Source organism: Cetorhinus maximus, chromosome 18 (genome assembly GCF_964194155.1).
Source record: "Cetorhinus maximus chromosome 18, sCetMax3.hap1.1, whole genome shotgun sequence".
In the NCBI taxonomy this organism is placed as follows: domain Eukaryota; kingdom Metazoa; phylum Chordata; class Chondrichthyes; order Lamniformes; family Cetorhinidae; genus Cetorhinus; species Cetorhinus maximus.
Window position 1 is genome coordinate 96,163,316 of NC_135896.1, and position 17,381 is coordinate 96,180,696.

The 17,381-nt window shown below is 41.2% G+C and overlaps 1 protein-coding gene across 1 annotated transcript; it reads left to right on the forward strand.

Annotated features, from left to right (window-relative positions):
* The first annotated feature begins 86 nt into the window (after positions 1–86).
* LOC144693378 (fibrinogen-like protein 1-like protein) lies at positions 87–11,221 on the forward strand. The gene is made up of 4 exons (XM_078563237.1): positions 87–116; positions 2,540–2,659; positions 8,153–8,330; positions 8,904–11,221. The coding sequence occupies exons 3-4, from the start codon at positions 8,189–8,191 to the stop codon at positions 9,596–9,598; spliced, it is 837 nt and encodes a 278-aa protein (XP_078419363.1). The 5' UTR covers positions 87–116; positions 2,540–2,659; positions 8,153–8,188; the 3' UTR covers positions 9,599–11,221.
* Positions 11,222–17,381: the final 6,160 nt, after the last annotated feature.

The window sequence follows — 17,381 nt, forward strand, 5'->3', positions numbered from 1 at the left end:
CCCGAGTTCTTGATGCTGTATTGAGTGTGAAGAGTTTCTCAATATTTACTCTGTCCATACCCCTCAGGATCTTGAATACTTCTATCAAGTCTCCTCTCAGCCTTCATTTTTCCAAGGTAAAGAGTCCCAACCTCTCCAATCTATCCTCAGATTTATTTATTATTGTTTGTTTCTTTATTGTCCTCCCGATCCTAAGATACAGTGTCACTTTAGTTCAATAAAATTGTAGTATCTCACAAAGGGAATTACAGTTCTGAGCCTATCTAGGTCACTTTTCCAACAGTACTTGCGGTTCCCTATCACAGCACTTTATAACCTTTTGAACCAATTTTTGCTCTCACCTCTTAGCTGATGACCGTTGTAGCTATTTCTTTATGCGTTCATGGGATGTGGATATCACTGGCTAGTGCAGCGTTTATTGCCCAGCCCTAGTTGCCCTTGAGAAGGTGGTGGTGAGCTTCCTTCTTGAACTGCTGCAGTCCATGTGGTGTAGGTACACCCACAGTGCTGTTAGGTAGGGAGTTCCAGGATTTTGACCCAGCCCAGCGACAGTGAAGGAACGGCGATATATTTCCAATTCAGGACGGTGAGTGCATTGGAGGGGAGCTTCCAGGTGCTGGTGTTCCCATGTGTCTGCTGCCTTTGTCCCTCTAGATGGCAGTGGTCATGGGTTTGGAAGATGCTGTCTAAGGAGCCTTGGTGAGTTCCTGCAGTGAATTTTGTAAATGGTACACATTGCTGCCATTGTTGTTGGCAGTGGAGGGAGTGAATGGGGCGCCCATCAAGTGGGCAGCTTTGTCTTGGATGGTGTTGCAGCTCCAACAACACTCAAGAAGCTTGACACCATTCAGGGCAAAGCAGCCTGTTTGATTGGCACCCACCCCATCCACCACCTTCAACGTTCACTCTCTCCATCATTACTGCGCAGTTTTTTTAATACTCTCATAGGATGTGGGCATCACTGGCAAGGCCAGCATTTGTTGCCCATCCCTAATTGCCCATGAACTGAGTGGCTTGCTAGGCCATTTCAGGGGCAGTTAAGAGTCAACCACATTGCTGTGGGCTTGAAGTCACATGTAGGCCAGGCCATGTAAGGAAGGCAAATTTCCTTCCCTAAAGGGCATTAAAGTGAACTAGATGGGTTTTTATGACAATGATTATAGTTATGCTGGTTACCATTACTGATAGACTAGCTTTCAATTCCAGTCTTATTATTAGCTGAATTTAAATTCCACCAGCTGCAGTGGTAGGGTTTGAACCCATATCCCCAGAGCATAAGCATTAGCCTGGGCCTGTGGATTATTAATCCAGTGACAGTACCAGTAAACCACCATCTCCCCATAATGCTTTCTTCCGTCTCTTGGATGCATTCACGTATTATGGTGCCTCCTCACACACATTTCAAAAAAAACATAAACTATTAAGTTAAAGAAACTCTCAGCATCTTTCGGTAAGTGTTATCTTCTGAGCAATTATGAGTATATGAATGCCTAACTGCTAAAGGGTTGTTTCAAATCTGAACTTCGTATTTGAATGGGAGATATTCTCTATTTGCAAAAGCCAAGTAGCCTCCTTTGTCCCTTTCCGACATTTTAAATATTCAAGTTTGTTTTGTAAATTGTATAAGTGGTTAAAATCTCAGCTTAACTTAGTAAATAATTCCCCTCCTGGCGCTCTGTTTGCCACCTCCTTACATGAAGGTAGACTTGGAATTGATGAGCACTGGAAACCATCAACTACCAGGAACTAATGATGATTCCACGTATAAGCAGCTTATTCCATGTATAAGTGCCTGCTGGCCAGTTGTTGGGTTGGAAAATGGCACAACAGCTTGGTCCTTTCCTCATCTGGCATTTAGCAGTCACTGCTAACTATCCTGGGAGGGGCTTAATTTTATATGTGTGAAATGGTTGATTAAATTTCAACAAGGGCATTACATTAGAGGGCATGTTGCATATCCAGAAAAAAATATTTACCTTAGCCTTATTGTTCAAGGAGGTGCAAAGTTGAGGTCAGTCGCCACTAAATCTGCTGTGGGGAGGGAATCAAGTGCATTTCTGCTATCACTGATCACGTGCCCATATCTCCTCGCAGACGTTTGGGATGAATTGTGCGTGGCATCGAGAAGATGGAAAGGAATGCACACCTTCCTGTTTGGCATCTAACAGTTAATGAATTGTTACCAACGTTTTCCTTTTGCAACTTGAATTGTTCTATTGTTTCAACTTTGTTGCAGTGCCTTAGCTAAACTAAACCAAACCAGTCAGACCTGGGTGGTTGAAATTTCTACGAAGCTGCCGGTCATCACAAGGGACAAAATAAAAGATACCACTACTAGTAAATAAGATTTTGAAACTAGGAGCTGCACAGATTCTTCACGTATAATTTCCTGTTGTATGGTTAAGTCAATATGGAGGAAATGTTTGTGCAGCCATTGTTTTTCTACTAGATTTCTTTAATGTGCCTCATAAATATTTTCCATCTATTCAATGAGCCCTGTGTATTCTTCTAGTCTTCTCTTATATGGTATACTATATAGTCTTCTCCTTAGGCAGTCCCTCAGGATCGAGGATGGCTTGCTTCCACTCCGGTTCAATGGGTTCTGAGAGGGCTGATAAGTCCAATCTGCGACCTGCAGACTCTGCCACTTGTGGGGCAGGTGGTGCTTGTGAGGTTGGGTAGGTGAGTTGTTCGGAGGTTTGTGTGCTTTGTCTGACATTTTCACCTCTGCACATTCCCAACGAAGTCTCTCGATGTGTTTGGTGTCTCCTTAAATTACCTTTTCCATTTTGGTCGGTCACAGGCCAGGGTCTCCCTTGAGCCGGTGGGGATGTTTGACCTCTTCCAGGGATGCCTCGAGGACATGTCTAAAGTGTTTCCACTGTCCTGCAAGTCGTCTGCCGTGACTGAGTTCCAGTTGTTTCGGGAGCCTGGAGTCAGGCATACAAACAACGTGTCCTGCCCAACAGAGTTGGTTTTGAGTTATTCGCACCTTAATGCTGGGCGAGTTCGTTTGGGAGAGGATGCGGCTGTTGGACCGCCTTTCTTGCCATTGGGTTTGGCGAATCTTGCAAAGACACCAATGGGGGTACTTCTCCAGCGCTTTGAGGTGCCCAAGTCTCCAAAGCATGTAAGAGTGTGGAAATCACTGATGCCTGGGAAGTCATGACCTCAAAATGATATATTACATTGAATGATAAGGTGGCTCCCAGAATTCTGTGCAGTACCTCTTACACCTGCAGGTGGCACTGTGGCAGATAATTTCAATGATGAGTTAGTAATGATCTGGATTGCGCGGTAGAAATGACAGGGAGGCTAACAGCATTCAGTTATTGAAGTGTAAGTCTGATAGCCATTTCCAGTGACCGTACGTGCACAGTTAAGTGCAGAAATCTGGAATTTTCTGTCCAAGATGCCCTACTCTTCAAGAAGATGCACAATAAAGGTATCTCACCAAGAAACACAGCATTGAAATACATGAAATGGAATGAAGGTGCTGTCATTACCTGATGTATATGCACTAAACATGCCAGAAAAAAGTTAGGGCTTGTTCATTTCAGTGACCCTTTTAACTTTGTGTTACGTCTTAATTATTGCCAATAACTTGTCTAGCACTGACAATTAACTTTCACTGTGAAGCCTCATTCCTTCAAACTTTAAATATTGTAGAAGATATTTTTAAAAATTAAAACTACTTTTTTATTTGGTTAATGTTCTCTTTCTGGTTCTCTTAATTCAATCTTTCTTTTCCACTCTTTATTTCACTACCCATACCTGGTTTGACATTGAATTCAAAGGTTCAGACCAATATTTCCTGGTTCAGATACTGTGCTTCTCATTTACAATTCTTCAATCTGCTTGGTTAAGGAGACACATAGTTGTTTTCCCTGTTCATACAGGTGTAGGGGGCTCCGTGCTTTTTTGATACTTGGGTGGTGGAAACCTCCAGTGCGAGAACCCACAGAAAGTCTACAGGCGAGTGTAACCTGTTCACTCACCAATCACCTCAGAATCTGGCCCAATGTTGCACAACAAGGCATTATCTCCAGCTCCAGGCTCTATCCAATAATTGTTTATTGTGAAAGGTGAACTATCTTTATTATAGCTATAAACCTACTAATACAATGTTGTACTGTAACACACCCTTATTGTACACTGACCGAGTTGAGGGAAGCACTCCTGGTAAGATATAAGCAACGTTGAACCCCAAACTCTTAAGTGCTTCCAGCATGGAATGGGCACTTTAGTCTTAGAGCGAGTTTCAACCTTTGGTCTACCCTTCAAATTGCACCCTTGAAAATCCCACACAGGTTAGGGAGTCCCACACTCCCTCCCAGAAGCTGTTTAGTGGCTGTAAGTCCCACTTGCAAAACATTTTCCTCCCAGCTTTGCCCACTTATCTCCTCCCCACCACATGCACTGAACATCAGCATTCCATAAGTTAATTATCGCTCCATCTCCCCAGCAGCAAAATCTTCATGAATGGGTATACCACCCGCCTACTCCCAAATGCCAGAATCTGCCCAGGTCTCAAGGGCCCCGGCCTAACAAAAAAAAACCATCTGGACTTCAACAGCCCCATCCACAGAACAGCAAGTCCCTCCTGCAGACACCGAAGTCCAAGGCACTCTACTCCTACTCAGTGGAAACTAAAGTCTTGCAGTATCCATCTGATGAAGGGATGGTTGCCAAATTTGCTGATGACACAAAGATAGGTAGGAAAGTAAGCTGTGAAGGGGACATAAGGAGGCTACAAAAAGATACAGGTAGGTTAATTGAGTGGGCAAAGATCTGGCAAATGGTGTATAATGTGGGAAAATGTCCATTTTGGCAGGAAGAATAAAAGAGAAGCTTATTATCTAAATGGTGAGAAATTGCAGAGCTCTGAGATACAGAGGGATCTGGGCATCTTAGTGCATGAATCTCAAAAGGCTAGTATGCAGGTACAGCCGGTAATTAGGAAAGCTACTGGAATGTTATCATTTATTGCGAGGGGAATTGAATAGAAAAGTGGGGAGGTTATGCTTCAGTTGTACTGGACACTGGTGAGACCACATCTGGAGTACTGTGTACAGTATTGGTCACCTTTTTAACAAAGGAATTAAGTGCATTGGAAGCAGTTCAGAGAATGTTTACCAGACTAATACTTAGAATGGGCGGATTGTCTTATGAAGGAAGGCTGGACAGTTTAGGCTATTATCCGCTGGAGTCTAGAAGAGTAAGAGGCAACTTGATTGAAACATATAAGATCCTGAGAGGTCTTGACAGGGTGGATATGGAGAAGATATTTCCTATTGTGGGAGAATTTAGAACTAGAGGTCACTGTTTAAAAATAAGGGGTCGCCCATTTAAAATGGAGATGACTTGAAATTTTCTCTCTCAGAGGGTCATGAGTCTTTGGAACTCTCTTACTGAAAAGGTGGTGGAAGCAGTCTTTGAATATTTTTAAGGCAGAGGTAGATAGATTCTTGGTAAGTAAGGGGGTGATAGGTTATCGGGGGTAGGCGGGATGTAGATTTGAGGTTAATATCAGATCAGCCATGGTCTTATTAAATGGCAGAGCAGGCTCGAGGGGCCGAATAGCCTACTTCTGCTCCTTGTTCGTATGTTCATAGGATGGTGAGCCAATAAAATGGAACCACAAATTAACCCTATCCTGGGGAAATTTTCATGTGAAGTTGAACTGGAACCCACACCAACCGTTGCATTACTGAGTCAGTGCAGTTTTGCAAGAGAGAAGGCTAGCTCACCATCACTACTGCCTTCCAACTGTCAGCATAATCCACACTGTGCCCATCTAGCTGCTAAACTAGTTTTTCTGCCTTTGCCCCCCAATTCCCCCCCTCCTCCCTCCGCCTTTCTTTTTCTCACATTCTCTGTCCACTTTTCCAAATGCCTTTCTCCCCCTTTCCCTACCTCCTCTCTCACCCACGTCCAATCATCCTCCAGCCTTTTAAACCCACTGGATCTGAATATTGTACTTGGTTTTGCCTCTCAATTTGCAACTCCAGACAGGATTGACACGTTACTAGCCGTTAGTATGTATTAAATATGCCAGCAACAGCCAATGGCAGAATATTGACAATTTTTTAAAATGTCTTCAGCAAAATCTATGTTTTAATCACACTTGACTTTTTTCCAGGCAATTTAACTAGAATGTCAATCATTCATTGCATATTTGCATATGTAGCTGGATTAAGGGACATTGATGGTGGTTTCAACTGTTTGAAAAGATGCAATTGGTACTTTACATATGAAACGAGTAGTTTATTATCCTAGCCTGTGATTATTTAATGGATGCAGCTCTGAATTGGGTGCAGGAGCAGAGGGACCTGCGTGTATATGCGCACAAGTCATTGAAGGTAGCAGGACAAGTTGAGAACGTGGTTAATAAAGCACACAATGCCCTAGACTTTATTAATAGGGGCGTAGAGTACAAGAGCAAGGAGGTTATGTTGAACATGTACAAGTCACTAGTTCGGCCTCAGCTGGAGTATTGCGTCCAGTTCTGGGCACCACATTTTAGAAAAGATGTGAAGGCATTGGAGAGAGTGTGGAAAAATCTGGTTCCAAGGATGAGGAATTTCAGTTATGTAGCTAGGTTGCAGAGATTGGGACTGTTTTCCTTGGAGAAAAGAAGGCTGAGAGGAGATTTGAAACAAAAACAAAAACTGCTGGAAAAACCCAGCAGGTCTGACAGCATCTGTGGAGAGAAAGACAGAGTTAACGTTTCGAGTCCATATGGCTCTTCTTCGGAGCTCTTGTTTTGAAATATAGTACAAAGTGTATAGATAAGAAGTGCTACAAACCTGCTGCGTTGGAATTGGGTAATTGATAGCACCTTGGTCAATGAGAACGAATTGCACATTGGACTGAAACATCAGCACCTGCCAAAGTACAGATAGATATCACGTGAACAGCAGGGACAAGTCGTGTTGTTCCACAAATTTTCCTCATCTTAACCTGAGATTTGTTTGTACTGTGCCAACTGCATTCACTTAATTCGGGAAGGTAAGACAGAAGCTGCAGTACATTTGTATGGGTTCCTGTTGGGATGATTATTTTGTTAGAGCTGAGATTGGAAGGTCAGTGTAAAAAGTCAGTCTTTAAAATAATCAGTGTTCCATTTGTCGCTCTAGTGGTTTAGACATAGAACATAATTACATGATCCATGAAATATTTGTATCTGGGATGGTTAAATATATATGTAACTGCAATGGCTCAGTCAATTCAGTAGCAGTTGAAATCTCAGAATAAAATAGTGAATAATTATGTATTATTGTTTCTAGTCATTTCTACCTCTGACCTACTTTTGCCAAATGGGTTGGCTAGTTCCCGCTGTTAATTTCTCTACAATCAACACCAGAAAATGTTCGTTACCAGCTAATGGTTTTTACACGGTATCAGGGTGCAATAGCTATTCTTTGTCCTCCCAAGGTTGGTATGGTGCTCCATGAAGCATTGCACGTTGGAACTCAATCCAGAAACTCATCAGAACTCTAGTAGTCAAATTAGAGTGACAGGTAGTTCCTAGACTCCAGACTTGTAACCATCTGGTGGTGAAGCCAAAGCTGTTAGCACGAGGCTGTCTGATTGCTCTAACATCAAGTGAAAATCTAGCATGGAGAAAGAAACAGTATGAATGGGAATGCCTTTAATTCACTTATACGTAGTATGTTTGACACCAGGGAGGAGAAACTTGAGTTATGAAGACAGGTTGGAAAGGTTGGGACTGTTCTCCTTGGAGAGGAGAAGGCTAAGGGGAGATTTGATAGAGGTGTTCGAAATCATGAGGGGGCTGGATAGAGTAGATAGGGAGAAACTGTTCCCGCTCGTCAAGGGATCGAGAACAAGAGGGCACAGATTTAAAGTGATTTGCGAAAGAAGCAAATGTGATGTGAAAAAAAACTTTTTCACACAGCGAGTGGTTCAAGTCTGGAATGCACTGCCTGGAAGTGTGGTGGAGGCAGGTTCAATCGACGCGTTCAAGAGGGCATTAGATGATTATTTGAATAGAAACAACATGCAAGCGTTACAGGGAAAAAGCAGGTGAATGACACTAAGTCATGATGCTCATTTGGAGATGGGCTGAATTACCTCCTCCTGTACCGTAACAATTCTGTGATTGTGTGAACTTTTGAATTTTTTGCAGTTTAATTTTCCTGACGGGTTTGAACAAACAGTAATAATGAATTTACTCACCTTCATTCTACTTACGTTGCTTAAGTCGACCATTTTGATAAGCGCTGAACTATCTGTAGAATTGGAAAATGTGCACCTCCTATCTTCAAAGGATCATGCTCAAATCATCAATATGAAACAAGGAAGTGGTAAGTTTGAATTAATTTCCAGTTCAAAATATTGTGCATATCTTTATGAATCAATAATGACAATTGGAACAGCAGCTATTCTGACTATTACACCTTCTTTGTCATTCTTACCATGGTAAAGTAAGCTGTGATGACAATATATAGTGAAATACCAGATCAGACTTTTATTAGCATGTTATTTTATCACTGAAATAACCCTTTAAAAACTGGCCGACAAAAAAATAGAGTAGATATGAATTATTTATTTGAGCTTATGTTGCAGAATAAACCCTGGTGATTTAGCACAGAAGTCATTACTTCCAATGAAAAAGTGAAACTCCTGACTAAAATAAAAGCAAAATACTGTGGATGCTGGAAATCTGAAACAAAAACAGGAAATGCAGGAAAAACTCAGCAGGTCTAACAGCATCAGCTCTGAAGAAGAGACATACGGATGCGAAACGTTAACTCTGCCTTTGTCTCCACAGATGCTGTTAGACCTGCTGAGTTCTTCCAGCATTTTCTGCTTTTGTTTCAAGCTCCTGACTAAGATGGTTATAATGTTGTTTTAATTGACGCCTCTGTGTTGTGTAGGTTTTCCAAGTGACTGTTACGAGATTTTTCAGCAGTCAGAAGGTACAGCGAAAGATGGTCTTTATATCATTCAACTAATGAAGGCTTTTATAGTTGTCTACTGTGACATGCAGAGTGCGGAGGGTGGCTGGACAGTGATCCAGCACATCACCGCAAACAGCTCCATTGATTTTGACAGAACATGGCAGGACTACAAGCAAGGATTCGGTTTGGTTAACGGTGACCATTGGCTGGGCAATGAGTTCATGCACAGACTTACCAGCAAGCTGGGAGCATACAAGTTGGGAATAAAACTAATTGACGTGAATGGAGAAATAAAATGGGGAGAATATGACCCAGTCCTCATTGAAGGTGAAGAATCCAGATACAAAATCAGACTTGGTCTTTATCAAGGAACAGCAGTTGATGCTCTGACCCAAGAGACAGAAGCTTATATCCATGACAACCAGAAATTCACCACAAAAGATAGCGATAATGACAACTATTTTCAGAACTGTGCTAAACTGGAGCTCAATGGGATCCCAGGTGGAGGATGGTGGTACAATGCCTGTGCTGCAGCCAATCTCAACAGAAGAAATGTTGTGTACTGGCAGAATGATTGTAATAAAGAAAACCTGTGCAAGTATGCATGGATGATGGTAAAACCTAATAACAAGCTAGTCAAATGTGACAAAAGCCCACATACTGAACTATAATTTTGGCAGATAAAGCAGAAATACAAATTAATCTAATTCATATTTAAATTGTCGTATTTTCCTTAAGTAGATCTTAAATATTCAGACATCATTTGCTGCAAGGATGACGGCAAAAACACATCTAGTGTAGAACAGATAACGTATTTGTTGCACCACTTGCTACTGCATGTATGAACTAATTTTTATGGAAAAATATTGTTAAAATCCTATTCAAGACATGATCGAGATTGAGTGGTTCAGTGGGTTTGTACATGGTCACTACGCTTTTGGGAATTTGGTTCAAATCCAACTCAGATGGAGGGACAGAACTCTCTGTATGATTGTTGTAAGGACCTGAAACTAAATTACATTTGCAGTGTTGTTCGAAGAGGCCACAAGGCTTGTTCAAAGCTGAAAGGTCAGGTGGAATATGTTCAGACTGATTTTGGAGTTAGGGCATATTATCGAGCATCGTGAACTTTATCTCCAGCTTAACAGAGCGTATGCGATGTTGGTACTGGCTGAAAATGCAAATGTCTCCTGTTAATGAGTGCAAAATTCACCAGGACAAAAATAAAATTAAAATTGGGGAACCCGAATTAAAACACTGATTATAAAATCCACTGATCACTGCAGCTATAGATAAAACAAACAAAAATAGGCCAACCAGAGGCCCTTTGAAAAGAGCTATTGGCTCTTACAAGGACCATTTGTCCAATTTTCAGAAATGGGTTCTCCTCAATTGTACAATCAGCAACTCTTACTTTAATTAATACTCCTGATAGGCAAGCATTATTTTTATCAAATATTGATGAAGAATTTAGTTTAAATTAAAAATCTGAGTGTTTAAATTTCTTCATAAATGATTACTGTGGCTATAATACATTTATGCTTCAGAACTTGACCAAAGAGTACAAAACTATCTCTTTCATCCTCCAAATCTTCCCTTAACTGGTAATATTATTAATACCACTATCCTCCACTGGATCAACATTTACAGTCCATTCACCAAAAACACTGCGTGGCAACCATTCAATTGTATCACACTTAAGAGTGGTGCTGTGAGGGTTATGCTATATAACTCAGTGAAGATGAACTAATGTTGCATGACATCCCACTATCAGGCAACATGCAAGGGGCTTATGCACTTCTTTGTAACTAATATTGAAACCATTTGTTCAGCTGCCTTTTCTGCTTCCCCTCCCCCCAGCCCTATGCCCACCAAGTCAAGTGTGCCTCTCCAACTGTAGCCCTGAACCCCCTTCGCTCTCTAATTTCCCTTTTATCTCCCTCTATGCCTTCTCCAAAGTCATTTCATCTACTCCCAGCTCCCTTGACCCCTTTCCCACTAAACTACAGATCACTCAACATCACTCCTCAGACTCTAAGCCATGAAACTGTAAATGGCTCTCTCTCCCCTGGAACTTTCCTCCCCTTTCAACCATTCCTCAAACGAAAATCCTCAACTCTAGTTGACAGACTATCGCTCTGTCACCAACCTCCCTTTCTTCTCCAAATTCCAAGCGGGAGAGTGGGCTTAGAGTAGGTGGATTGATGTGGATAAAATGATTGCCATGGGCTGAGTGGGCAGTATCAGTTTCAGTGCTCTAAGATTCTATGATGGTAAAATTCAATTGTGGAGTGGGTGCAATACAGATGGTAGCTGATTGCAATGCTCACTCTGCTGCTCAGCTGGGTATCTTAAACAGACTTTATCATGATTATGGGGGATTTAACCAGCTCATCATGCTTTTGCTGGCATTGAACCCACATGTGCAATGGAAGAACTGCAATTAGTTTTATTACATTCCCAAGCTAGTCCAAGAGAGGGAAACTAGGTAGGATTCTGCCCCTAATTGTTAATAGCACCCTACTGGAAGTCGATACTGTTTGAAAATAAGTGAGACTCGGCTGAGATGGTCCTGCAGTTGTATAGCCCACGGGGAGTCCTTCAGGAGTCCATATGATAATTGCCTAATTGGATGAGATATAAATCATTCCAGAATTGCACCCTGAGGTGAGTTACTACCCTCAGGAGGAAAGTTAAAGCAATTAAATTACTTTTTAACCTTTTGTAATCTACATGAACAAATGCTTGGATTGTGAAAACAAATTTATTTGTGGATTGTGCACACGTCACTATGGATCAGGAGGATTGTTAAACTCTGCTTTATTTGCAGCTGTATGAAACATTTATGGCAAAAAAATTTGGTGTAATCAATACAATAATTGTACAAGCATTTACAAACCTGCTGAACATCTGTAATATCACCATTTTATTAATAAAACCCTTTCATTCGATTTTGTCAAATGAGTTGAACTGAATGTTAATAGATATAAATTGTGAACCGATTATTAGTCCAAACCTGCTGAACATCTGTAATATCACCATTTTATTAATAAAGTCCTTTTGTTCGATTTTGTCAAATGAGTTGAACTGAACATTAACAGGTATAAATTGTGAACCAATTATTAGTCCAACAACAAACTTCAAACAAGGGCTAAACAACCATTATAACAGTTAGCTTGTAAGCAGACCATAGTCACTGTATTTAATTACAAAGTCTTTAAACAAAGCGAGGAATTGGAAGGAATGCAAAGATTTGGAAGAGTACAGACTTAAAACACAGATACAATTTCTACTGATCATATAAGTCACAAGAACCCCAGGTTTGACTACTTTTTATAATCATATGCACATACCTATTTCTTTTGATTATCAGAATCATTAGATTTTGCATTGGAGAACACCACCATGCTGCAGGAAATAAAACTACTGTAGGCTAACGTTTAAACAGCATGACTAGAGTAAAAAAAAAACAGATTGCAAGAAATGTGAATGAATTTTGAATCTTTATTCCATAAAAAAGAATTGTGAAAGTACCTTGAGATCAACAACATCTCCAAATGAAAATAAGCCTTATAACTTTAAGAGAATTCACTTAAAGCTTTCAGGATTCTGATCAGCATAATACCCATTGTGTTTCAACAAGGAGCTTGATGGTAACGATAAAAAGTGCTTTGTTTTGAGTGAAATAAAAATGCTCTTAAGAGCAAGAACAGAACATAAGAGAAAGGTGAAATAAATACAGAAAATGCTGGAAAAACGCAGCAGGTCTGGCAGCATCTGTGGAGAGAGAAACAGTTAATGTTTCGAGCCCATATGACTCTTCTTCGGAGAAAGGTTGCTGTATTTCAGTTTCACTTTGATTTGGAACAAGACACCTTTACAAGCAGCAATCTTACAAAGTTACAAACAGGGTGGTCAAGTATCATCTGAGTGTATTAGAAATATGTTTTTACTTTAATCACTATCAAGTTAATTTTATGTGCTCATGAAAGTGAAGGATATCAGTGCTGGAGAATGAAAAGCACTGTATTTTTAGCACCTATACACATCGACCAGGTCCTTATGTAGACTATATGTAAATTAAATCTTGTCCTGTGCAGCTCAACAACCCTGTCTCAGGAGACCATCGCATGTGGTACCAATGGGATCTTTCAAATATTCCACACCAGCCAGCCTTATGTTTTTCCTGAAAGGAGGTGTCAATCATTAAGTTCCACTAAGTTGCCAAGAGTTTTGTGCGTGGACCCAACAAACTGGACTGGGATTGCTCAGCCCAAGCTTAGTGCATTTAGCCATCACAGCTAGGAGAATATTGTCCTTTCTCTGAATTGAATTTGAGGCTGAGTCTCAACAGTGGTCACATTTTGGAACTTTGGAACACAGAAAGAATTTGGGGAAAAGTTACTTTTAAATGTTTTTTTTTTAAATATAGAGTGTTCACGTGAGTTTTGTTTCAGAAAAAGTGTCAAAACAAAATGTGGCTAAAATTTTATATACTGTTTCCCCAATGGTTTTAAGCAATAATTAATTAATTAACTAACCTCAGGAATCAGTAAGCACCTTGCACCCATTGTGCTGGGAAATCCCTGATCTTGAATGCTTTGTAGGAGTGATCCAGCTGGTTTTCCCTTTTGGCTGTCAGCACAGCATAACTTAAAAAAATGACAGAGGGTGCATACACAATATATATATGAACAAGGAGCAGGAGTAGGCTATTCAGCCCCTCGAGACTAGTCCACCATTTAATAAGATCATGACTGATTTGATAGTAACCTGAAATCCGCATCCCAACTACCCCGATAACCTGTCACCCCCTTGCTCACCAAGAATCTACCCACCCCGGCTTAAAAATATTCAAAGACTCTGCTTCCATCAGGAAGAGAGTTCCAAAGACTCATGATTCTCCAAGTGAAAAAATTTTGCCTCGTCTCTGTTTTGAATGGGCAACCCCTTACTTTTAAGTGATTTTAGTGACCCCTAGTTCTAGATTTTTCCACAAGAGGAAACATCCGCTCCACATTCACCTTGTCAGGACTCCTCAGGATCTTATGTGTTTCAGTTGAGTCGCCTCTTACTCTTCTAAACTCCAGCAGATACAGGCCTGGTCTGTCCAACCTTTCCTCATAAGACAACCCACCCATTCCAGGTATTAATCTGGTAAACCTTCTCTGAACTGCTTAAAATACGTTTACATCCTTCCTTAAATAAGGAGACCAACACTGTACACAGTATTCCAGATGTGGTCTCACTAGTGCCCTGTACAACTGAAGCATCACCTCCCTTTTGTATTCAATTCCCCTCCCAATAAATGATTGAGTGATGGGTGAGTCAGAAAACACTGGAAGTGAGTGCAAACTTTGGATAGGGGTTATTTTGTTTAAATCAAGCAAGGTGATCCACTAATGTGGGAAGTGTAGCATATTCATTACTTTTGTATTATTACACATAGTCAAAATCGTACTGATGACATATGTAAGTCTGATCCAATCTGTTACTCTGCCTGTTCACTTGAAATAAAAGAATTTAGCAATTTGTATCTGGCCACATTTTACTTGGTCTGCCTTCAAAATGTTTGGAGAGACTCATGGAGAATGTGCAAAGCATGCAAATATCAGGTTCCAATGACAAAGGACTAACATTGCTGCACCCTTGTGTTATGTCATCATATCATTAGATATTGGGCAATGTGAGGCTACAAAGGCATGTAGAAGGCATTGCATTCACTATGAGTGACCACTGCAACTAAAGACGATAAAGTTTTTAGGGCCGACCTTAAACTTGTGCCAACAGAGTTCCAACACACTATACAATTCAATTCCTAAACTTCATCACTTAAGTGTAAGAGGAAGTTGCACACCAAAACGGTACTATTTTTGTCCTTATAGATGATTACTAATCGAGGGATATATAGGATTGGATAAAGAGAAAAAGGGAGACTTATGGCAGATACCGAGGGCTCAAAACAGCGGAAGCCCTAGAGGAGTATAGAATGTGTAAGGGGAACTTAAAAAGGAAATTAGGAGAGCAAAAAGAGGGCATGAAAAACATTGGCAGGTAAAATAAAGGAAAATCCAAAGTTATTTTACAAGTACATTAAGAATAAGAGGGTAACTATTGAAAGAGTAGGGCCCATTAATGACCATAGTGGTAATTTGTGTGTGGAGCCGGAAGACGTAGGTAGGGTTCTATACGAATACTTTGTGTTGGTGTTCACGAGTGAGAGGGACGACGTGGGTATGGAAATCAGGCAGAAGGACTGTGATATAATTAAAGAAATTAGCATAGAAAGGGAGGAGGTTCTAAGTGGTCTGGCAGGCTTGAAGGTAGATAAATCTCCAGGCCCGGATGAAATGTATCCCAGGCTGTTGAGTGAGGCAAGGGAGGAGATAGCAGGGGCACTGGCAATAATTTTCAATACCTCTCTGGCTACAGGAGATGTGCCAGAGGACTGGTGGACAGCCAATGTGGTACCATTGTTCAAGAAGGGAGGAAGGGATAAACCAGGGAACTACAGGCCAGTCAGTCTAACCTAACTGGTGGGGAAACTATTGGAAGCAATTCTGAGGGACAGAATTAATCTACACTTGGAGAGGCAGGGATTAATCAAGGACAGTCAGCATGGTTTTGTTAAGGGGAGGTCATGTCTGACCAATTTGATTGATTTTTTTGAAGAGGTGACCAGGTGTGTAGATGAGGGCAATGCATTTAATGTGGTCTACTTGGACTTCAGCAAGGCTTTTGATAAGGTCCCACATGGGAGACTGATACTGAAGGTAAGAGCCCATGGGATCCAAGGCAATTTGGCAAATTAGATCCAGAATTGGCTGAGTGGCAAGAAGCTGAGGGTGATGGTTGAGGGGTGTTTTTGTGACTGGATGCCTGTGTCCAGTGGGGTTCCAAAGGAATCGGTGTTGGGGACCTTGCTGTTTGTGGTATATATAAATGATTTAGACTTGAATGTAGAAGGGTTGATCAGTAAGTTCGCGGATGACACGAAAATTGGTGGGGCCATAAATAGTGAGGAGGATAGCCTTAAATTACAGGAGGATTTAGACAGGCAGGTCAGATGGGCTGATCAGTGGCAAATGGAATTTAATCTGGATAAGTGTGAGGTGATGCACTTGGGCAGGACAAACAAGGCACGAGAATACACGATGACCCTGGGAAGTACCAAGGATCAGCAGGACCTTGGTATGCATGTCCACCAGTCCCTTAAGGTAGCTGGACAAATAGATAAGGTGGTTAAGAAGGCATATGAGATACTTGCCTTTATTAGCCGAGGCATAGAATATAAGAGCAGGGAGGTTATGCTGCAACTGTGTAAAATGCTGGTTAGGCCACAGCTAGAGTATTGCGTGCAGTTCTGGAATCCACATTATGGGAAGGATGTGATTGCACTGGAGAGAGTGCAGGAGAAATTTACCAGGATGTTGCCTGGGCTGGAGAGTTTTAGTTATGAGGAGAGATTGGATAGACTGGGATTATTTTCCCTGGAGCAGAGGAGATTCAGCGGGGACATGTTTGAGGTGCACAAAATTATGACGGGCATAGAGAGGGTAGACAGGAAGGAACTTTTCCCCTTGGTGGAGGGATCAATAACCAGGGGGCATAGATTTAAGTTAAGGGGCAAGAGGTTTAGAGGGGATGTGAGGAAGAATTTTTTCACCCAGAGGGTTGTGGGAATCTGGAACTCACTGCCTGAAAGGGTGGTAGAGGCGGAAACCCTCATAACATTTAAGAAGTATTTGGATGTGCACTTGCGATGGCATGGCATACAAGGCTATGGGCCTAGTGCTGGAAAATGGGATTAGAATAGTTAGGTACTTGTTTGACCGGCGCAGACTCGATGGGCTGAAGGCTGTAGACCTCTATGACTCTATGACTAACATTTTTGGAGAATGTCCCTGCTTTTCTTAATTTCTCCTGATTACATGTATAGAATGTTCTGTGATGCAGAGAATGGGCAGGTGACATTGGCCTCTTCCTATACCACTGCAGCAGAATGAATGTCATATTCCCATACATTGACTCAATGCAACTTTTCTCCTTCCCAGTGACTGCTGTCCATTATCCGTCACCATTATCCTGATTGATGTGGCTATAATTAGAAATTCTCTAAGTGGAGAATCAGAAGCGCCCATGTTACATCGTGTTGTAACTTGTGTTCATGACCACCCTGTCTATCCAGACCAGAAGTCACCTGGTTCAAATCCTGGTAGTGGTAAGCTGGCTGATCCTGGTCAGAGTGACAATAAGGATATTACAATTGACCCCCATGTCCCTCAATTAAAGGAAAATAAAAGAAAGGCTTGCTTTTATATTACATCTTTCATGATATCAGGATGTCCCAAAATGCTTTGGAACTAAGTACCTTTGAAGTTGTTATAAGAAAACCAATTTGCACACAACAAGCTCCCACAAACAGCAATGAGATAAATCACGATAATCTGTCTT